This window comes from Triticum dicoccoides, chromosome 4A, assembly GCF_002162155.2.
Source record: "Triticum dicoccoides isolate Atlit2015 ecotype Zavitan chromosome 4A, WEW_v2.0, whole genome shotgun sequence".
Taxonomy (NCBI): domain Eukaryota; kingdom Viridiplantae; phylum Streptophyta; class Magnoliopsida; order Poales; family Poaceae; genus Triticum; species Triticum dicoccoides.
In genome coordinates, this window is record NC_041386.1 from 625,638,152 (window position 1) to 625,660,554 (window position 22,403).

Here is a 22,403-nt window from a genome sequence, read left to right on the forward strand (position 1 = left end):
TCATCCAGCGACCTCCTCCCTCCTTGCCCATAAGACGCAATTCCAATGGCACGACTGACTGGCAGTAGCCACTTACCAGCGACACTACACTACCGCACGTGCCAGCTGAACGCCACTAGTAAGCACATTCACACGCCGCTAATTAGGGGATTCTATACTAGTGTTTGTCATTGTTTGTCACCACCACCGATTTGGTCAGGGATGGGGGCTTGACACATCACCGTCGACAGAAATCCTCGTGTGTTCGGCTCTTGAATGTTGCAAAGATGGCACCAAAGCCCAAACACACTTGGCCACGCTACACTCAATCATTTTGGTCTTCTTGAATCTTTGATTTTAACAATTTCACGGTCGTCAATCATGCTCTCTCATTTCTCTCCATAGGCTCACACATCGCCCATCCCCCACAATTGTATCCCTGAACAAAGCCTTCATCCACTCATTTTTGTCTTCGTATAGGCTCTCGTCTTTTCCCTCTTTCTCGCCACCATTTTGTCAGGCACTTGCTGCCGCAATGACAACAACGATGCCTCTAAAATATCATCCATGTTGCATACACAGAGGAACAACATGTGGACGCACGAAATATGCTTTTCAAGGTTAACCATTTTATTTTATTTTGGTCGGAGTGTGCCTGTTCCAACACATAATAACCATTCATGTGGCAAGCTACATAAATAGGTTCTCCCCATAAATAAATAAATTAATATCATGTGTGGATTCAAAGATCCACGTATCAGATATTAAACTGATAAGAACAGATACTGCACTTGATCTTAGCCGAAGGCCGAGAAAGGTATGCTTTAATTGGTGACCCTGCGTCCACTTTTATTGCTCCCTGAACCGCCTCTCCCCAGGTGCAAAAGCAATATTGGACTATTCCAACAATATGCGAAAATCCGTTTATGAGCTCGGGCTCAGCTGATCCTGATATCCACACCAATGGTGTGCGCCAAGATCTGTGCGTCTTCCTGTATTTCCATGTCGTATATGCCTTTTCTGCCTCATGTGACAGCCGCGCATTTATGAAAACGGCACGTCGCAAGGCCGTCGCGGGACAGATAGAGAAGCGATGGCTCGGCACCCCATCTGAGCCATGAGCCGTATGAAGGAAGACTACGCTCAGACGGCGTCGACACATCCGCCATTAAATGCCCACCACCCCATCCATCTCATTCACTCTCCCGAGCTAGCCCCTGCTCAGCCATCTCCATCTTCATCCTCATCTGCGACCGCCGGTAACCAAGCTGGTGAACGCTTCTACAAGTGCATCCGCTACGATGCAATCGGCAATCTAATTTAATTCTCTTGAAATATTAGTCTCCCGTGTCTGCTGGTCGGGCTGATTTTTGATTATGTTACTTGACCCGCATGAGGTTACTCAACTGAAGGAAGCCAGACAATTAACCCAGAATGGATCCCCACGTGTTTGAGGTTCAAGGATGCAACCAGTGAAAATGAAACAAGGAAGTAGATTTTACAAACAGGGCCGTCACAACGGAACGCGTGAACGATACTAATTAACCAACATCTTCTAGCACACAAATCACTTACCAGTTCTCATTTAGCTACGCGACCTAGTCTATTATACGGCGGCGTTTAGGCGGCATGCTGATAATGTCCTCCTCATCTTCAGTCTTCCACGTTGCCACCAAAGAGGACACCAGATCGGTCGTCGATGGCAGAACTACCAGTGCTACGCGGCAAATCCGGAGCAGCAGCTGGATCATAATCACCAAATTTTTCTTCCCATGAATCTTGCCCCACCATGCTGCCCAAATCAATGGGTGAGAGTCCGGTGGACAGACTCATCTTGCTGGACGACCTCGCCCTGAGAAATCAAAAGCTAACGAGATCAGAGAGGATTCAGTTATGCATCTGCTTCCTGCCCGAGAGTTAGCCGCAGATCGGGCTGCTCACCTCTCCATTAGCGTCGTCGACATACGCTGGCAGATGCGTCGTGCTCCAGGCGCTAGATGCGGAGTCCACGCGGGAGGGAGGTGAAGGCTGCAGCAAGCAGAGATTTTTTTGATTCAGAATCGTTGTGCCGCTGAATCATATGCACAGATCACTTCGAAGTTCAGAAAAAGCTAGGGAGAACTCACAGGAAGATTCAATCCCACGAACGCATCATGCCCCGCCCCTCTGGTTGTGCCACTACTTGCCGATTCAGCGAGAGAACCTCCCATCGGATGCCGGCGACCCGTTCAAAAAAATTCAAAATCAGTTTGGCAATGGTATTGGCCTGGATGTCAGCGAACGCCTCAAGTGTCTTCTGGACATCGTCTTCAGCCTGTTCACGGCTAATCTTCCCACAAATACTCCTGAGCGTCCTCTTCGTGAAAGGGACCTTCTTGACCGAACCAAAGAAGCTCCCAACTATGCTGTATACCTTCCCAAGGTTAACATTGTTTTCCCTCAGTTGCTTTATCAAATGCTTAGTGTATATATCTATGTGTTTATGAGAAGGCCAGTGCACTTTCTCTCCCATTGTCAGCGACATGGAATGGTTGTGACTCGCTCGATGCTCTGTTATGTACCAGCTGTTGTTAGATGCACGCAGAAGCCTGATCAGAGCTGGGCACTCACATATGCAGGACTGACTGTTTCCGGTTTCCGGTTTCCCCTGTAGAATATCCAGCAAACATGTCAAAAGTAGCCCAGCTCTAGTTCCAAAAGAAATCTTGATCGTAGTCATTACTATTATTTCCACATTTAGGTTTTTCATTTTTATTTCGTTGCATTAAAAGTGTACTCACCGAGCAACCACAAACTATTTCCTGCATGCTTTTTGTCCTCTCGGCGTTGAGTCTGCTTTTTCCATATCTTATGCCAAAACCTAATTCCCAAGAATATAGGTTATAGAAATCATATGCCTCGCCCAACGAATCAAAACTGAGTCCTAGCTCAGGTCTAACAACGCTCTTGTCAGGCTGCTCTGCATATTTGAGGATTGAAACCTCGAGAGCGCTCATCCTCGATGGGCATGGCACTCGGTCTGCATATTTGCAAGAAAAATGGAAAATGTAGTTAATTTCCTGTTTTTTATTCCACACAGATGATTCCTCTAATAGCAGTTTTTTTTTCATTTTCATATCTTTTTCGGTTTGTGTCCCCTTTGTTTACCCTAAACATAAACATCGGCAATTTGCAAATACCACAACGGCGCGCCGGCCTTCTTTTGCCCTGCCCAGAAATCTGTTTTCTGATATGATACTCCTAATAGCAGCAGTTTCTTTTCTCATTTTCTCCTTTTTCTGGATTTGTGTCACATTTTTATATCCTGAACAGGAATATACGGCGGTCATGTAAAGTTAAATTTGCAGGGCATTTTGCAATACCACAACAGGATTGCTGACATTTTTTGTCCTTTTTCGGATTCGTGTCTCATTTGTACTCCCTCCGTTCCAAAATAGATGACCCAACTTTGTACTAAAGTTAGTACAAAGTTGGGTCATCTATTTTGGAACAGAGGGAGTACATACTAAACATATATGTATATATATGGTGCTCAGGTAAAATTAATTTGCAGGGCAATTGCAAAATACAACAACAGGGCTCTGACCTTTTAGTCCATCCGGGGGACCTCGTCGGAGATTCAGCACGAAAACGCTGGTCACCTTCTTGTCGGTCTGCACCTGCTCCTTCGTCCTCCATTTGAGCCAGCCCAGAAACACCATTCACCTCCCCAACATCCTGGGTTGCACTCCCCTTCTCCAGCAGATAATGGAGTGGAACTGGATCTGGGTGGTCAAGGCTGTCAGCAAATCCCTCCCGTACGGGGAATCTGCGAGAGGAACGGCGAAACGACGGCATCAGGATCAGATTTATAGGCAGGGCAGTTCAAGCACAACTCAAAGCTTGTCGCCGTCTGTAATCTAAAATAAGAAAATTTGCAGAGATCTACCCGGAACCAACCTGACCACCGCATCAAGCAGGAACTCCATACCCTCGGCGTCCATCCGCCGCTAGCCCGACGTGGAAACACCGGCGCCGCCGCAGTCCGGTAGGCCGACCTCCGCGACACGCTCCCCTTTTTGTCCCCCACACCATAGGTTACCACGGCGGCGACGGCCCACTAGAATGAACTAGGAAAGGCGAGAACAGGACGGCACATACTGCGCCACCGTCACGGACCCATATCTGATCCTTGGCCCAGACTAAAAAAGCAAACGTGCTGGTCCACAGCCTAGTCAGAAAGCCAACGTGCTGGTCCACGGCCCAGGCCGAGCCGCCGCGACGTCCGTCGGGCCGTATCAAGCCGACCCCACGTCTTGCGCACTGTTTTCTACCGTATTCGGGGGATTCGCTGTTTTATTGACGCGCGTATCTGACAGTCCAGCTGGATTTGTTCACATCCCAAGACTGAAACGAACGAGCTAGATTACGGGTGCAGCTGAGCCCGAGCTCCAAAACGCCCCTCTCGCATATGGGAGTATTCGCTAGAAAAACAAAAGGCTGCGCTGGTCCAACCAGCGATGCGGGCCGGGTGGGCCAGCCTCGCTGGGCTGGTCCTCGTTTTGGGATCGGGAACCTACGCAACGGCCCAATTCCCCTATGCCAAAAGACACAGTCGCATTGGCCGAAAGCCGCCGCCGCGGACGCGGCGGACCCGATGGCCGGAAGCCGCCGCCGCCGCCGCCGCGGAAGAGCGCGGCTGCCGCAGCAGGGTGCCGAACCCTCGCCGCAGGCAGAGACCGCTCTCAGCTCCACGTCTGCACCCTCACCCCAACCGTAACCTCGCTCGTCTCTCCTTTCCCCCTCTTTTATCTTTCACACATCTTCGTTAGTTAGGGTTTAATTAAAGTAGAATCGGGAGAGGCAGTAATCTTGCCCTAGCGAATCCGTAGTGAAATTTACAGTATTTTGGCGAATTGGTAGGAACATCTTGATGATTTGACAGGTGATATTTACGGCATTTTTGTGAATTAGTGGTGGTATAATTGACTCACTGGCCTCCCCTAAACTTGGATCGCCACCACTGTCTACAAGGTGTGCCACTCGGTTCAGTTGTTGATAACTCCATTGTCTCTGATGAGGGAAATAGTTTCAGTTTTCCTTAATTGCAATGTAGATGAGTATTACAGTTGCTGCCTTGAACTGTGCTCACTTGGTTCAGTGATTGCCTGAAACTCAGAGTCCAATGTGATTTGATCGATTCTTTTACTGTGACTGTTATTGGGAAGGAGTAAATTAAAATTTCTTATCAAAGCTGTCCGCGTAAACATCAGAGGGATTATCACCATTTTTTTTGTTTGTAAAATGTATATTGGTCACCTGATGTGATTCAGTTTAGTGCGTGGTTGGGTTGGATCCAGAGTAGAATCAGCAAGGAGCGTCTCCCATTATATCACTTGATATGATTAAGAGTGTTGCACGCTTGGGTTGGATAATGTATATGGCCTCTTGTTCGTTTGGTCTTTCTCATGGTCATGGTGCTGCCATGAACAATGTTTACTTCTGTTTGATGACCAAGTGAAAAATAGATAAGCAAATGATCGCTATGCAAGTTTTCTAGAAGAAGGGGAGCATGCTATTCCGCTTTTACATCAAGCAAAATCATCACTTAGAACTATTTATTTCAAGGATACTCTACAAGGCACCCCACCTGTCACGATATGAAAGTTATATAATTGTATATAGCGTTGTCTCACTGAAGATATTATAGCTAGAGTATGTTATCTTAGAAAAAAAGTCAAGGTGTAGGTGGTTCTAGAGTAGTTTCTTTTGATAGAAGTTTGACATGTCTCAGTTGACACTCATGTTTGCCTTATTGTTCAGCTAAAGCCTGCTGCATTTCTTGTACTGTATTAACTCCTGAAGTATTTATTCACTCCAATTATGTTTCAGTTCTTTATTTTGATCCATTATTCTTGAATTTCTATGCAGCAGAGAAGTTACCACTGTGGAGAGAACCTCGAAGAACGCCTGCCCTGCTTCAGCCTCTACCTCCTTGCCTTTGTCTGGCCCTCATGTTTGTGCAGATCTCCTGGACAGCCTGCTTCAAGAAATTCTGCTTCATGAAATTATTGCTCTGTTTGACTCATTCCATGACTTCCTTGCATTCATTGGCACCTGCCGCTCTTGGCGCGCTGCAGTCTCTACCTTTCCCTCTGTGCATACATTCAGCTTCCCGCCGCTCCACTTCAAACCAGATGGTCCTTATGTTCATCCACATAGCGGCCCTATCAAGCCCATCCTTTTATCTGATTGCAAATGGCAGCTCAGTGATCCTAGCAAGAAAAACTCATCTCTTGCGTGTTCAGTGCCTAAAAATAGTCCAAATAAAATGCACTATTTGGGCTGCTCGTATGGGTATCTTATCTTCTCCTACAAGGTTCACTGCCTCCTTGTCGATGTGTACACTGGTAGCAAGGTGATGCCCCCCAAACTCCCACGTAACAGTGATCTTGGGTACTTTTGTGGCATAGGCATCCTTACGGCCCCATCGATTTCACCCAACTCTCGCCTCCTCCTTTTCTCAAGAGATTCCATGTTTGAGTGGCAGGTTGGAACAAACTCCTAGTCAGAGCACACCCTTACTCTTGATAATGAACGCATCTATCAGATTGTGTTCTTCAAAGATGATATCTTTGTCGTAGATGCTGTTCTCAGGCTCCACACTATACACCTGACACCTCAGTTCAGCATGCAAGAAATAGCAATTAAAAAGGAGTTTGTGCCTATGAACTCATGGTTGGTGGTCTGTGGTGACATGCTTCTCTTGATTGATCAAAGGTTCAGCTCTGGCGGATTGGGTGGCTCATCTAACACGATCTTTAGGGTCTCTCGCCTCAACTTCTCTGTCGAGCCAGCTAAGTGGGTGAAGTTGGAGAAGCTGGATAATTATGCTCTGTTTGTTAGCCCTGACAGAAGGAATCCTACATTTTGTTGCATGAGCCCGGAAAGATGGGGAGGAAAGAGTAACTGCATTTATTTTGCGAGGCTAACTGAAGATCCCGATGAAACTTGGACCGCGGTCGAGTTTGGTCAGCCAGTGCCAGACAGTGCAGTTCGCGCCATGCTCTTCTATGATATGTCGTCCCCTCCAGACTGTGGTGTACTAAGTAGCCTCTGGGTGTTCCCCAGTTTAGTTTATGGTTCTGGCTAGTAATTCTTTCTAGTTCGCAACTAGTTCTGTAGCTGTAATGGTTTTCTGACTTTGGGACCTGTCCAAGTATGATTAATCTGTATGGGATTGCATCTGTCATCTGGTTGCGCTGGTAGATGCAGCAGTAGAATGGTCACATGTGTTTCAACCACTGCTGTTAAATGAGACATATGTACTGTCAAATGTAACCTGGGTACTATTGTGGACAAACTTGTGGTGTATTCAACTGTACCTCTCTTAAAAACGGCACCTTGGATCATTCATGTGCTTTTCATTGTTTGCGGGATTGGATCATTCATTGTTGAACTGAATGAATGTACTGATTATGGTGATTTTCTTGCCATTTTTAGTTCATAATGTGGTGATGGAACAGGAGAAACCTTGTCTGTTTACTCTGCAAATGACGTCTTGCGCTTTCCTCTGTGATCAAATCATAGGAATGCACTGTCCTCTCCTCCAGTTTGTTATCTCTAGCCTAAGACTACTCTTGGCAGGATGATCTGCAGCCTGCATTTACAAGATGGCTGCATTTCAGCAGCTAAATTAATGTGTCTTTTGACTGAACTTTAAGCCTAGATAGAGGCAGCAAAACAGTTTTGCCCCTCAACTTTAAACCTGGATGTATAGAATCCAACGGTCTTAGAGATCCTGCCAACTCATAAACACACATTCAGGATGCCATTGGAGAACTGACCAACTACTTTTCAGGAACATAAACTCTACCAGAAATGTTTCTATGATGGAGAACAACACAGCTGTGCACGCTGAGGTTACATACAACCAAACTACTGTAGGCCATCTCCTCTAAGTCCATTCGCATACTCAGCATGATCAAACATCACATCACAGTTTACATCATCTAAGCAAACAAAAAGGCAGAAATATGCTGAGCAGGGCACATACAGAAGAGTCAGGTAGGCTTATTTGCAATTCTCAATAGAAAAGAAAAAGAATACATTATTTGCTGGTACATAACAGCTCCAGAATTGATGCAACTGTTTGACTAACATACACTCCCTCCGTTCCAAATTACTCGTCGCAGAAATGAATGTATCTAGAACTAAAATACATGTAGATACATCCATACCTGCGACAAGTAATTCAGAACGGAGGGAGTAGAACGTTACATAAGGCTCATCCCCAAGGGAAACGATCATTCATGGAAAATCACCCGGGGTGAGGATTTGCCATCTGTGATTCGCCTCGCCACCAGTTCTTGCTCATCCTCACTCTTTGGAAAGGAAGACTCTGTTGAACAACACGACTTGGTCTCAAGGGCATCGCAGTACTTGCATTGCTCAGCTCCTTTGAGAAGTATCGCCTGCAAGTTGGGAGCTCGGTCCAGCAAGGCTCTTATAAACGCAAACTGCTGTTCTAGCGATCTAAAGCCGACAAACTGGAGCTCTTTCAGTAGCCCGTTCTTGGAGCAATGGAAGTCCATCTCCCACTGAGGATTTTTCCTTTCTGCAAATACCGACCTTCTTTCCTCATCGTTCACAAATGCGCTGCATGCATGGTCCCATGCCTATATTTGCATGAACAATATGTTACGGATGTAGCTGGATTACAGTATTAAAAAACACTTCTCTTATTATGTATTGAGCAACAACATGCATTTTTTGCTGCGTGTTCGAGGAAAGAAAAAGGAAGGCAAAGGAAGGGACACCTCACTTCAATTTTTACAAAGATGGAAGGTAGAAATGTGTACATAAATTTTGAAAAGGAGAAAAGCTTACAAAACATTAAAATGAAAGGGAAACAACAAAACTGGAATGGTAGACTGAAACAGCATTACCTCAATAATTAATATTTCCAAGGAGGGTGCCGCCTCAAGGAAGGCTGTTGTCCATATAATGTCAAATTCAACAAAGATACCACGCAAAGTCAGCTTCCTTAGCTTGTTGAATGCGGTGTAGAGTTGCTTCATTTCAGGTTGGATCCAAAGCTGATCACAAAATTAAAAGAAAATAAGAACAAAGCAGTTCATAAGCATCTATAAGAAACAGTTTAAAAGCATAGAGATGTATGTTATCAAATTATTTACAGGTATGTGTGTTCTCCATCATGTAAAATACACATCCATGGCATAACTAGATAGCTCTGACCATATATAGAAAATACAAATGTGTGACAGTATAGCGAATACAAAAAATGAACTAGTACGTACGTTTTCTCCTTGGAAATCCAATGTCAGAGTATGTATGCTTGTGGTTCCATGTAGAAGCTCACTTAATTTAAATACTGTATTATAATATGTTAAAGCAGATGAGAGTTTTAGTTCCCCAAGAGACGGGACATCGCCAAACGACAAGGGGATATATTCGGACACCCAAGTATCCCAATGGAGCTTCTCCAGTTCTGGAAGGCAGACCAAATCAATTCTCTCAAAGCAACATGTGTCGATTTGCAGAACACTGAGTTTTGAGTTTGGTGCATCTATCTTCCACACAGAGCGGCGACCGGCATCACAATAATGGAGGCTTAGATGCTTCAGTTGTGTGCAGCAGTCAAACAGGAGATGGTGCATATCCAACTCGATAAAACAAACCCCATGAAGAGAAAGTCTTGTGAGACAACAGAACACACTGGGGTAGGCATTGAAGAAACCATACATGTCTTTGGCGAGCTGTAGCATGTGCAGCTCAGAAGAGTCACCAGGTTTCAGATCATCAAGAAGGCAAAGGTCCAAATCTTTCAGCAAAGCACTGTCAATCGCATCACCTAATAGTGGGCCAATGTCGCTCAAGAAAGTGCTGATCAAGTAGAGCTGAAGCTGCAGTGTTGTGATGGTGGATTTTCTCTGAGGTTTAGCAAATAAACACTTGGCTGCTTTGGTTAGAGCCACCATAGCTTGCTGACAGTCATTTGCCGCAATCGAGTATGGGCATGGAACAGGTAGGAAATGCCTGACATCAATGCTGAGCTCAGGCAGCAGCCAGGGCAGCTGCCTCCACCGTGTTGACAGCAAACTCGTCCTTACAGCAGAGCTTATGTCGACTTTCCGCAAGATAGACAGTAAAACATCATCCATCAGCACGCTCAACCTATCTTCCTCCTCTGGCTGCTGCATACAGAAATATGGATCCAGTTACTTTGTCACTATCAGTTAACAAAATTCAGAGACTCGAAACAATTATAGCGTACAAACAAACAGTAGTCCCAAGCCATAAAAATAAAATGACAGGAGCTAGGAATGTGTAGCTACCGCGAGACCCAAACTAGCACAAAGTCATCCCAAAGCACACAAAATCATGAATTTCCACCACATTTGACTGAGCACCCCAAAAATATCACTAATCCCAGTTAGTGTCAATCCCCTTCCAATACACCAGACCCGCAGCCCCCTAACAACTTGATGCCGCCCTAGTTGGGGGTCGAGGAGAATGCGGCGGACAATGCGACGCCGGCCGAAACAAGTACTACACCAAATCCTTCAGGAGTCTGTTCTGTTAATAAGGGTTGATATCAACCCTGCTTTCTGTAATTACCCTGGTCATCAATGAAGAACTACTACACTGTTTCGATTATAAACCGGTTGTTTTCTAAACGGCGTCCACCGAATCGCTGCATAAATCGAGAGTATAGTACTCCCTCGGTTCCAAATTACTTGTCGCAAGTATGGATGTATCTAGATGTATTTTAGTTCTAGATACATCCATTTCTGCGACAAGTAATTTGGGACGGAGGGAGTAGAAGAAGAACGGCGACAGGATCAGGGCGATTCTCACCGTCGCTTTCTTGGCCACGGGGGACTCCATCCCCTCGGTTCCTCACGGAGTGGCGGCCCTTCCCGACGCGGCTGTTGCGCTCGATCTCGCCGCTGTAGGCGGCTCACACCAGCCCGGTGCGGCGCCGGCCTACCCCACAACCCTCGATTTGGTAGGCGGCGGCCCTCTTCCGGCGGCGCTCGATGCGGAGGTTACAGGAAGAAAATCTCGATCTGGACAAATTACCGGCGAGGTCCCAGATTTAGGGCCCGTTCTGGTCCCCCGCTACATAGGCCTGCCGCCCAGCCCAGCACCGCCCAGATGTAGCGGGGACTAGATGGAGGGGCTCCTAGTTGGCGCTTCAGGCGCCAGCTAAGGCAGCTGGCGCTCACAGCCGCCGAATCGTGGGCCGGCCCATGTGGCGACCACGCCCGTCGCTCGCTAAACTCGCCCGCCTGCTCCCTCGCTGGATCGAGAGCCTCGAGGGCTGTTCATACGGTCGCGGTTGACCAGTTGACTGACTGGTCAACCGTTGACTTTAGAAAAAAAATGAAAACTTAAAAAAATCACAAAAAAGAAACAAAATCGACATTTCAAAAAAGTTCACAGATTTGGAAACCTTCATCCTTTTTTTAAATCATCAAATTTGTAAAAAAGGTCACAAAAATTAAAAAAAGTTCATCAATTTTGAAAAACAGTTCATCGATTTTGAAAAAGAGTTCATCCATTTTCAAAAAGTTCATCGATTTTGAAAAAAGTTCATCGATTTTGAAAAACAATTCATCCATTTTTTAAAAAATTCATGAATTGTGAAAAGAGTTCATCGGTTTTGAAAAAAGAGTTCATCAATTTAGAAAAAAAGTTCTTTGATTTAGAAAAAAGTTCATCGATCTTGAAAAAAAGTTCATCGGTTTTGAAAAAGAGTTCATCAATATAGAAAAAGACTTCATCGATTTAGAAAAAGTTCATCGATCTTGAAGAAGAGTTCATCGATTGTGAAAGAAAGTTCACTGATTTTGAAAAAGAGTTCGACGATTTTGAAAAATAGTTCTTTCAAATTAGCAAAAGGAATATAAAACGTTCCGAAAAGAAGAAAAAAGAAGAACAAAAAACATCACAAAACCGTTTCGAATAAAAAGGAAAAATAATTAGGAAAAAAGAATCGTTGTAAGAAGAAAAGGTGAAGAAGCAGTAGTTTATAGGCAACTAATACGAGTTAGTGCGGTGGTTAATGCATGAGATGAATGACCGTGAGGTCGCAGGATCGAATCCCAACTGAAGCGCGCCTTTTTTGCAAGGGAAGGAAAAGATGGGCCAGGCCCAGTTAACGCGGATAGGAAATGTCCCTACTCGGCGCCTTCAGCGTCGCCGAAGGCAGCTCCTGGTGGGCCGGCCCATGACCGCGCATGAAGAAAAAAAATGTATTATTGTGCAAAAACCATATACTCCTATAAAGGTGGCTCTTGGTGAATTGAACTCGCGACTTCATAGTTGTTTTGAGTTTAGCTATCCTGTACACATACTGGCTACTAGTGATTCACTTCAGCGCGACTTTATTTAAGAACTAGCGTAGCAGCGCTACTTATCTAGCTTAGTTTTTTGAATTATTTGAAAACATTGCTGAAAAACATGAATGTATGGAAAATATGTAAAAAAAGTTGGAAAGTTGATGAACATGCATAAAAAAGTTGGCCAATGTAAAAAAGGTTCATGTATTCAAATAAGTTCATGAATTCAAAAACAAAAGTTCATGAAAGGGAAAAAAGTGCACAATTTTTTTAAATAGTTCACAACAATGAAAAACGACCACGAGTTCAAAAAAAGTTCATTGAATTTGAAAAAAAGTCCACTAAATATGAAAAAGTTCATCGAATTTGAAAAAAAGTGCACTAAATTTGGAAAAAGTTCATCGAATTTAAAAATAGTTCATCAACTATTCAAGAAAGTTCATCGGATTTGAAAAAGACTTCAGCAAATTTGAAAAAAAATTCTTCATCCAATTTGAAAAAAATTCTTCATCCAATTTGAAAAAAAGTTCACTTAATTTGGAAAAGCCTCATCGAACTTAAAAAAAGTTCATCAACTTTTCAAAAAAGTTCAACGGATTTGAAAAAGAGTTCATCAAATTTGCAAATTCTTCATCAAATTTGAAAAAATGTTCACTTGATTTGAGAAAAAGTTCATTGATTGTGATAAAAGTTCATTGAATTTGAAAATAGTTCTTCAAATTTGGAAAAAAAGTTTATCGAATTTAAAAAAGCTCATCAAATTTGAAGAAATTTCATCAAAATTGAAAAAATGTTCATCGTATTAAAAAACATCATTCGTTAGAAATTGTTCACTAGAAATAAAAAAAATTCATTGATTTTGAAAACAAAAGTTCATCAAATTTGACACAAAAAACACCATCGATTTGGAATAGTTCGCGCATTTAAGAAAACAAAAAAAAATAAAAAAAAGCAATTAGGGAATAAACCAGGAAGATGAAGAAAGAAAAAATAGAAAACAAAAATGGAAAAAAGGAAAACGAAAATAAGAAAGAAAAGCAATAAAATAAAATAAAAGAGAAGCACAGAATGAAAGGAATAAAGAGTTTTTTTTGACAATAAAAGGAATAAAGAGTTGAAGCTTAGCAATGTTTTCATGGTGGTGGTTGTACGAACGAAGCTGCAAGTGTGAGGTCATCGGTTCGATTCTCGTTGAGCTCGCCCATTTTTCTGCATATGAAAATACACAGTAATGGGCTGGCCCAGCGCAGGGCGCTGCAGGCGCCTGTTTGTAAATTTGCTTATAATGGACGCCTGCAGCGCTAAATAGGAATAAAATTATTACCAGGCACTGGGGTCTTCACATTTTTCACATGTACATATTCTTTGAAGTACTTCCTCCATTCTAAAATAAGAGTCTCAATTTTTTATTGTAAAATAATAATTTTCATTTATTATTCATATATACTTTGTAATTATTATTTTTTGTAAAAATATCAGATCTATTATAAAAATTTGTTGGAAGTACAAAGCACCCAAAACATAATAAAAATTACATCGAGGTCCATAGACAACTGAACGGCCATTGCCGCCGCCAGAACAAGCTGCCGACGCACCGCTGTCGCCGCTCCGATACCGGAGCCAGTTTGACCTTGTCGATGACAGCCTAAAAGTCTTCATGCACGTGCCCCTAAGGACCAGTGTTCGGGAGCTGCAGTCGTCGCCACTGAATCCTTAAATCAATATGAAGAATCTAACACCAAATCTCGCCGTTGCGTATGCACGATGAGAAACCCTAACCTCGTCGCTCCGAGGAGCTGGCATGAATCTATGTCAGAGCTCCGTCTAATCCGTCCCGACAAATGAACTTGAGGAAGATTGGAGCCCGGATGACTGACTCGAAGAAAGAAGCGCCGCCATCCGTCCGGAGCGGCAGGTGGAGGGGAGGCGAATCCGCGGACTCGCGACGAGATCGAAGGGAAAAAGACTTTCCCTAGTGGCCTTGTGAGAGCGGGAAAAAACTTCAGACAGGCATGCTACGACATAGAGATACTTTGTAATTACTTATTCTTTCTTATTACCCGGGTAAAGCTATTGTAAAAATAATATTTTGCATTTTTTATTATCTGCATGAATATGACATCCTATAAATCTAAATAGTTCATCCCCATTACTTTTATTATCTTAACATGCACGCATGCCACATCATCAAAGGTCCATTATAATATGCATGCAAATTATTTTTCATTATTAATTGATCACCACTAATTCTGTTTAGGTTAACAAGCACACATGTCACCTCATCAAAGGCTCACCCAGCATGCATGGGAAAAAAATTCCATTATATTATAATGCTTATATTAAATAAATATTTTTTAACTACACAATAATCCAATACAATATATAATGTGTATTTTTAGTTTTTTAGTATATTTTATTAATCTAACTGTTTCAAACAACCAATTTTTATTGAAATATATTGCAACAAATTTTCGCCGTAACCCGCAGGGTATCATCTAATTTGCTTGAAAAGGGGAAAACAAAAGGTAGTAGAGTCCTAACATCAAGCTGCGTGTGCCAGGGCAAAAACTCAGGTACCGTTCAGGTACCACGGCAAAAACTTTCATACAATTTGCTTCACAAACACATCGATGGTCAAGCCGGGTGTGCTGCTCTAGCCTATATTCTTCGACGATCAATGTTCGATTCTCCTTTTAAATGGGGTGTCCTGTAATGCTCACGATTAAGCTCTTGGTTCCACGGGAATTTTTAGCCCAAAAAAATATTTGTGCTCGTTGCACTATATTGTATCGGTATATCGAAGGATCCGGTCCATTATCGAAAAAGGCTTTCGCCCCGCTTTATATATAAAGCATCAAACCACAAGCATCCAGTACAACCACACGCCACGCCACCGCAACACACGCACACATCCAAGACAGGATATATAGGCGCTGAGCGCAGCAACACCACTCTTAGCACTACCGCTCCGAAGAATGAAGCTACATATGACGAACCATGCGCTCCAAGGCGGCGCCTTCAGGAATGATACGACGCTAGGGCGCCGCCACCGCCCGATCCAAGAATCAGAGTTTCCCCCAGAGCCGCATGACGAGCAATCAAAGCCGCGATGACGCCTTCAAGAAGGGAACGATCTTCGCCGCCGCCGGTCCGTCCGAAGATAGAGCAGGTTTTCACCTCGGCCAACAATCACTGCCACCGAACGCCACACCCCGGCAACCACGCCGCCCACACGACCATGGTGACCGGGCAGCACCAAGGCATGGACTTTGTCCAAGAGCACCGCGCAACCACCACCACCAGGGCCGCCGCCCCAGCATCCAAGACCACGACACCACCTCACCTGTGACCCGCCGCACCCCAACGAAAGAGACGAGCGGAAAGGTCCCACCTTTCGCGCCCCTGGGCGACCCCCAGCATCGAGACCCAATAGGTCGGCCAGAACTGGCATCCACCGACCCATCCTGCTGCCCCAAGCGCAAGCTGAGCTCGGTCTTGCAGCAACGAGAGGGGGACGAGGTCAGTCCTGCTGCATCATGCGCGAGACGAGCTCAGTCCTGCTGCATCGTGCGCGAGACGAGCTCTGTCCTGCGGCATCGGGCGCGAGACGGGCGGTGGACCGCAGCTGGGAGAGGACCAGCCCTTTGATGGGAGAAGCGCCCGGGTGACAAGGAGATGGGGTGAAGGTTGAGACGGCCTGAACGCAGACAAACCGACGGTGGAGAAGCCGGCCGTTGCCGCGGCCAGATCCATCGAGCCACTGTGAAGCCGCCACGACACCGGTAGGCCACCGAGACCTACCCATGCCGCCGCCCACGGACGAAGCAGCAGCCACGCCCGGCCGCTGCCCATCCGCGTCGCCCGGCGAGCTCCAAGCGCCGGAGCCGCCGGGCACGCACCACCGGAGCCACGCGCCTTGCCGCCCCCTCCCGGAGACACTGCCACCACCACCTGCATCGACCGCACGGGCGCCACCGCAGCCACCACCAGATCTGCAGCCCCCCGCCCGTACAGCCACGCCCCGCCACGAGCGCACCAGTCAGCACGCCGCACCATGCTGGAGGCCGGCCCAGCCTAGCTGGACACCGTCCCCAGCCCGCGCCGCCGCGGCCCGCGGCCCTTGCGCCTGGATCTGACAAGGAAGCCCCGAAGAAGCCAGCACCTCGCCCTCCCCATGCACAAGCCCACGCCACCAGATCCACGCAGCCGCCGCCGCTCCGCCGCACGGCCGCACCACCGGCGCGTCGCCCGGATCGCCGCCGCGCGGTCCCGCGCGAACGACGCGCTCCTCTCCGTGGCCCTGCGTCTCGCGCCGCCGGAAGCCAAGGAAGAAGGGAAGAAGGCCCCGCCGCCGCCGACGCCAGCCGGGCTTCTCCCGGCGGCGCCCTCGGGCGGCGGCAGGGGGGAGGAAGGGTTGGGGGAGGGCCGCTGGCCGGCGGCGGCTAGGATTCGCCCTGCCGCCCGCGAGAGCGGCACGGGCGAGCGGTCCGATCCGGTCCATTAGATAAAGTCGGATGTATTCATATTTATTAGATAAAGTGCTCACCTATTTGAGTTCACTACCGGGACAAATAGGCCAATCTCTGCTTTTTTGCTACATCTCCTACGAATATCTGGCTCTTTGACATGCTCGCGATTAAGCTCTTAGTTCCACAGGAACTTTTTACCCTTGGCTGAAAAAATTCTTGTGCTCGTTGCACTATACTATACCGGTATCGAAGGATCTGGTTCATTAGATAAAGTCAGATGGACGGTTCATTTTTATTTGCCCCTGCGGTAAATAAAAGAAGGGAAACGTTTGGGGACGACGCACCGGCTGAGTTTGCGCCGGTCGCACGCTGCGTCACGCACCACGCGTCCTCGCTAGCACACGCTACCTTCACCGCGTCCGCACGTTTTCTCTGTGGGCCCACGCCTGTCCCTCCCCCTTTTCCCTCTTTCTCATTCCTTCCTTATCCTCTTCCTCCCCTCATTCTCCTCCCCTCATTATCTCTCTGCTTCTCCCTGGTCTCATTTTTCCTCCATGGATCTCTCCTCCTGTTGACCACCAGCCTCCGCTGCTACTAGGAACCGGACATGGCTGTTCCGGCGAAGCATCCGCACATCCTCCTCCACGCCATGGCCGTGAGCCACCTACCCCTTGTCCTCATGGCACACTACTAGATCCCCAGCTTCCTGGCCGTGCTACTACGCCCACTGGCGCGTGCTACAACTAGCGATCGACCGTGCTACAACCGGCGATCGAATATGCTGCAACCGGCGACGGTGAGATTGTGGCGGCGACGATAGTGCGCGATTTTTGCTACAACCATCAACAAAAAAGCTACCTCCGATGACGTGATTTGCTGCAACGACAATGACAAAGTTTTGTGGTGGCGACTGAGGTGTTGCGATTTTTGCTACAACCGGAAGCAGGAAAAGCTACCACCGGCGGTCATTTTTGCTACAGCCGGCAACGAAGAAGCTACCATCGGAAACGTGATTTGCTGCAACGGCACAACGAAATTTGTGGTGGCGACGGCAGTGCTACGATTTTTTGCTACAACCGACAGCGTGAAAAGCTACAACCGGTGTCACGTCTTGCTACTGCCGAAAAAACCCGACGAAGGTTGAAGCAAATCGTCGTCGCTGCCGTGACTGTCGACATGAATGGTTGTAGCAATTCCCGTCACCGGTCGTAGCAAAAATGAACAATGGTTGAAGCAAAATATATCTGTACGTGGATGATGAAGCAGAAAGGGATGGATGGGCGTGGCCATGGCGACAGGGCTGCGGTGAGGGGAAGCAGAGGAGCTACAACCTGAGCTACACCCGTCGCTGCTGAGAGCTGCAACTGCAGGTGCGGCTGTTTCATGGGTCGAGGCGGCGACGAGGACGACCAGCGAAGGTGGGGAACAGCGACGAGGTCGGCTGGGAAGGATGGGGACCGGCGACTAGGACGGCCGGAGAGGGTGGGGACCGGCGACGAGGACGGCCACCGGAAGGGAGGCGAGGCGCACATCAAGCGGGAGATGCGATTCTAGCGAGAGGAAGAAGAAGCTGCGGGGCAAAGCGGTTTTTTTGTCAGATCTAATCACCCAGGCGGCTCAAGTCCAACGACTCCGATGCGACCGGCCGAACGGTTGGGCCAGCGCACCGGCGCAGATTAGTGCCCAAGAAAGAAAGTGCTCACCTATTTGAGTTCACGTCGGGGACAAATAGGCTAATCTCGGCTTTTTTGCTACATCTCCTTCGAGACTTGCACTAGAGATATTTTTTGCGAGAAGCACGAGAGAATTTTGTAGCTAGCTGAATTTAAACACTTCAAATTCATCATGTGAGCGAGACGCCCATGGTCGAGGCGGAATCCATGGCTCTCGCGACCTCGTGGCCGCGGCCGGCGGCGCCGCGTTGATCTCCCTCCTCTGGCCGTCATTTCAGCCGCCGAGACCAGATCCGGGCTGCTCTCCGCGTCCTCTCCCAGCTGCACTCCCTCTCCCCTTCAGGCTCTCGAGGTGCTGCTCATGGCCCTCGCGTTTGTGTCGTCATCTCCGACTCCGTCGGAAGCCTCAACTGCTGCCGTCGCGCTGGCCGCGGCTGCTCTTGCCTCCCGCATGGCCGCCTCGACAGCTGGAGGTCGTCTGTACGGTGCTGGACTCCCGCCAAGGCCAGATATGGCAGCACCTCCGATGGCGCAGTCGGGCAAGCGCTCCCTGCCTCGCCCCCGACCTCCTCCGAGTGGCGTCACCGCGTTTTCTGCCCTGGACGCGGCACGTGATGCTCCAGATCATGCTCCTGTCTTGGTGGTTGGAGGGCTTGGATCCCCTGCCTTCGCTGACTCTGCTCCTGGCAGCACCACGCTGTCAGCCCCGACTTCTACTGTGTGCACGTCGTCCCCAACTCTTGCCTGCGCTGCTACGGTGTCCTCGACTCCTGTGGAAGCCCCACCGCCACCCCTGGCTGCTATTGCTGAAGCGCCGTCCACGACTCCGGCTGGCAACACCGCATCGTCCACGACTCCTGCTGGCACCACCGCACCGTCCCCGGCTCCTGTAGAAGTGGCGCCATCCTCAACGCCTGTCGGCGCTGAGCCGGGTCTGAACAAGGCGCGATATGTCTCGTGGAGCTCCCTTACCGATAATGAAGATGAAGAGGATGACGATGTGCTGGCCCCGCCGACGCTGCCGCCGGCTACCAAATCCTCAGTTTCGACAGCTCAGCCGGGCATGGCGTGCGATGCGGATTCATGCGGTGGTTGGCAAAAGGTGATGCCGCGACGCAACGTGCAATGCCCTGTGTCACTAGGCCCTGCACTGGCTCCCCATCCCATCCCCGCTTGGCTTCATGGTAGATGTTGCAGATGCCTCTATCCTGGACACCGTGCAGCAGAGTGTCGAGATCTTTTTAGGTGTTCTCGATGCCTTGAGAATGGTCATCGAGCGCGTGGGTGCCGCAATGCCCGGCGTCCCCTCAGCTTTTTGGGAAGCCCTACTTTGTCGCCATTGCCCCGCCTTCCTATCGTACACCAACAAGCTTCAGTTCCTTGCAAGGTCTGGAAAGAAGCCGCGCCCCTCTCGAAGACGTTTGGTCGTGATTCTTGGGCATCGATCGTTGCTGCTCCTGCTAGCTCTGTGGCCTCTGAGGATATCCCAGTGCGTCCTGCCTTGGAGAGGCAAGCCGAGTTGTTGCGCTTTGAGCTCCTTGATATGGCTTCCTTCCGGTTTGAGGAGATGGTCCAGCCTCTGCGTGATGTCGTTGACTCCATGCAAGGTTGGATGTTGCGGATGGAGAGTTTCATGGAGCGAGTTGAGGCTGCACTAGGAGGGCTCTCCCTGGCGCCGCCTGTGTTGCAGAGTGCTCATGTGTTGTGCCCTTTGATTGTGCCTGATGGCAGCTTCGAGGTCGAGAGGGGAGACGAGCTTCATGGCTGTTTCTCCCCTCGTGCTAGAGCCAGCTCGCCGCCGTCGGCCTATGAGGGTCTAGGCAATGATGTGGTTGTGACTCCGTTGCTGCAGATCATGCCTGAGCTTCGGGAGCTGTGTGGAGGCTCGGTTCTGCCCCTGTCCGTCGAACAACCGAAGGTAGACCCTCCTAAGATCTCAATTGTGGCTTTATCGCCATCGTCACCCCTGGATTCTAGCCAGATACTTGATGCTGAGGAGTGTGGTGATTTGGATGTTTCAATCTCTCCATCTCCTAAGTCCATTGGGTGTCAGGCGTCAACCAGTCTATCTCTTGGTGTCATGGAGCATGGAGTTCTAGATGTTGCTGATGTTCCCTCGTTTGTGACCATGGAGCAGGTGATGCCTGTGAGTGACATGACCATTGAGCCAAGTGTGTTGGCACCTACTCCAAATCCAGATGCTCTCTTCGCGAAGGAACTTTGTGACTTGCTCGCCAGTGTGGAGGTTGCTAGACCTGGTTTGGGCAGGTCGATTGCTTGCCTCTTGACAGGAACACCAATAAGGGGCAAACAAAAGAAGGTGGGCAAAGGAAAGAGTGGCGCCATGGGTAAGGCGTCTCTCACTGCTTGATGGATGACCTTCGGTCTCTCGGCCTGTCTGCTTTGATTGGGTTGTCGTTGAGTGTTGGGAGGTGCCTGATGTCTTGTATCGAGCTGTTCTTGTCGGGGTCTCTTGGCGTAGTAGCAATATCGGGGTTTGTGGATGTTGTGTATTCGGAGAGTCTGGGAGGGGCCGCATGTGCTGTTGTGGGGTTTCTTGCCATGTGAGGAGTTAGTCCGTGCTCCATTTGTATTGGTTTTCGCCCGGTTTTCTGTAAATTAACTGAGCAATTCTCTTCTTCTTAATTAATCGATGAGGCAAAACTTTTGCCTCCGTTTCGAAAAAAATAAAAATCCATCATGTGATGCACAGCCCAATCAGCATAAGAAAACATCACACATAACAGCGAATACAAGAGATGGAATAATCACCCCATCTTGACATCCAGGATGCAAATTTGTTCATAAGCAAACACGCTTCGTCCACATCAGCTGCAAGCCTCCGTTGACATTCAGTTCATCATGTATGTAAGATACTTTAGGGAAATCTTATTTAAAAGTAGAAATAAGATGCTATATATATCCATGAAGTTACATAACACGATTGGCCCCACCAAGTGATTGTGAGCTACACCAAACTTGGACAACCACAAGAGCTTCGTCAGGGAAGATGGAACCATTTCACTTACAAAATCATTGATCTCCTACGACTTTGTTGCTCCCAGATACGACATGGTTGCTTCCGGATACAGTGTTGTTGGTCCCAGATACAGTATTGTGGCTCCCGGATACGGTATGGAAGCTCCCAGATACATTATTGTCATTCCCGGATACGGCATTGTTATTGTCAGTCACGATATGTTTGTCCCCAGATACAACATGGTTGCTACCAGTTACGGTATTGTTGTTCCCGGTTACGACAGTGTTGTTGCTACCAGCCACATTGTTGTTATTCCCGGATATGACAGTGTTGTCATTCCCAGAAACAACGTTGGTGCTTCCAGATCTGACAGTGTTGTTGCTCCCAGATATTGTATTTGGTTGTTCGTCGAGTGTTCTTCTATTACGCTTCACATACAATGGCATGTTCGTAAAAACCATACCTAGTGAACGACCAACGATGACGAGACCCTTGAGCCGTATCAAACTCTTGGGTACCTCGCCAACCAATGAATTACCCGACAGATCCAAGTAGCAAAGGTGATCAAGCTCGCCAATCCACGATGGGATGGTACCGACCAGTTTGTTGTTGGCAAGGTTGAGCTCCTCTAGCCGTGCAAGGCCTGCCAAGGATGCTCCTGGGATGGGCCCCACAAGGCCGTGCCCAGGGAGCCGCAGCGCCGTGACACGGCCGCTAGTGCCGTCGCAGCTCACGCCTTCCCAGACGCAGCAGGAGGCACCAGACCAGGCAGCACGGAGGAGGACAGCCCCACCACTGAGGTTTCCGGCGAAGCCCCGTAGCGCACGGAGGTCATCGGGGTGGCAAGACGTCGCACGCGCCGCCGGCAAGAGGAATGCCAAGAACAGGAACAGCAGCCCGCATTTTGCCATGGATTCAGCTGTGGCAGCAAGAAAGCCTTTTGGGGTGCAAGTGA

General features: G+C 48.0%; 3 protein-coding genes, 1 long non-coding RNA gene, 1 other non-coding gene and 1 pseudogene across 7 annotated transcripts; 2 read left to right on the top strand and 4 right to left on the bottom strand.

Annotated features, from left to right (window-relative positions):
- Nucleotides 1–607: 607 nt before the first annotated feature.
- LOC119290103 lies at nt 608–800 on the bottom strand. The gene has a single exon (XR_005141708.1). It is a non-coding gene; the product is annotated as a U2 spliceosomal RNA (small nuclear RNA).
- Nucleotides 801–1,386: 586 nt separating this feature from the next.
- Nucleotides 1,387–4,114, bottom strand: LOC119287479. Of its 2 annotated transcripts, none has more exons than XR_005140881.1 (6): nt 3,919–4,114; nt 3,566–3,787; nt 2,760–2,839; nt 2,106–2,626; nt 1,921–2,007; nt 1,387–1,831 (listed from the first exon to the last, which is right to left on the bottom strand). It is a non-coding gene; the product is annotated as an uncharacterized LOC119287479 (long non-coding RNA). The 2 variants fall into 2 exon arrangements; XR_005140880.1 differs by having other exon boundaries at nt 2,760–2,998.
- A 454-nt stretch (nt 4,115–4,568) lies between these two features.
- Nucleotides 4,569–7,387, top strand: LOC119287480 (annotated as a pseudogene).
- Nucleotides 7,388–8,019: 632 nt separating this feature from the next.
- LOC119287481 lies at nt 8,020–11,144 on the bottom strand. Of its 2 annotated transcripts, none has more exons than XM_037567033.1 (4): nt 10,840–11,144; nt 9,279–10,172; nt 8,907–9,056; nt 8,020–8,636 (listed from the first exon to the last, which is right to left on the bottom strand). In XM_037567033.1, the coding sequence occupies exons 1-4, from the start codon at nt 10,867–10,869 to the stop codon at nt 8,265–8,267; spliced, it is 1,446 nt and encodes a 481-aa protein (XP_037422930.1). In that variant the 5' UTR covers nt 10,870–11,144; the 3' UTR covers nt 8,020–8,264. The 2 variants fall into 2 exon arrangements, with proteins under 2 accessions (XP_037422930.1, XP_037422928.1); XM_037567031.1 differs by having other exon boundaries at nt 9,279–10,175; nt 10,840–11,143.
- A 7,410-nt stretch (nt 11,145–18,554) lies between these two features.
- LOC119287483 lies at nt 18,555–21,114 on the top strand. The gene is made up of 2 exons (XM_037567034.1): nt 18,555–20,386; nt 20,606–21,114. The coding sequence occupies exons 1-2, from the start codon at nt 18,830–18,832 to the stop codon at nt 20,837–20,839; spliced, it is 1,791 nt and encodes a 596-aa protein (XP_037422931.1). The 5' UTR covers nt 18,555–18,829; the 3' UTR covers nt 20,840–21,114.
- Nucleotides 21,115–21,219: 105 nt separating this feature from the next.
- On the bottom strand, nt 21,220–22,403 carry LOC119287484 (phytosulfokine receptor 2-like). The gene has a single exon (XM_037567035.1). The coding sequence runs from the start codon at nt 22,357–22,359 to the stop codon at nt 21,502–21,504; it is 858 nt and encodes a 285-aa protein (XP_037422932.1). The 5' UTR covers nt 22,360–22,403; the 3' UTR covers nt 21,220–21,501.

Coding starts and splice junctions, on each gene's coding strand:
- LOC119287483 (XM_037567034.1), top strand. CDS start 18,830: ATGGCCCTCGCGTTTGTGTCGTCATCTCCGACTCCGTCGGAAGCCTCA. Junction 20,387..20,605: donor TGTCCGTCGAACAACCGAAG/GTAGACCCTCCT, acceptor ACCATGGAGCAG/GTGATGCCTGTGAGTGACAT.
- LOC119287481 (XM_037567031.1), bottom strand. CDS start 10,869: ATGGAGTCCCCCGTGGCCAAGAAAGCGACG. Junction 10,176..10,839: donor CCGTGGCCAAGAAAGCGACG/GTGAGAATCGCC, acceptor TTCTGTATGCAG/CAGCCAGAGGAGGAAGATAG. Junction 8,637..8,906: donor TGGAAATATTAATTATTGAG/GTAATGCTGTTT, acceptor ATGCAAATATAG/GCATGGGACCATGCATGCAG.
- LOC119287484 (XM_037567035.1), bottom strand. CDS start 22,359: ATGGCAAAATGCGGGCTGCTGTTCCTGTTCTTGGCATTCCTCTTGCCG.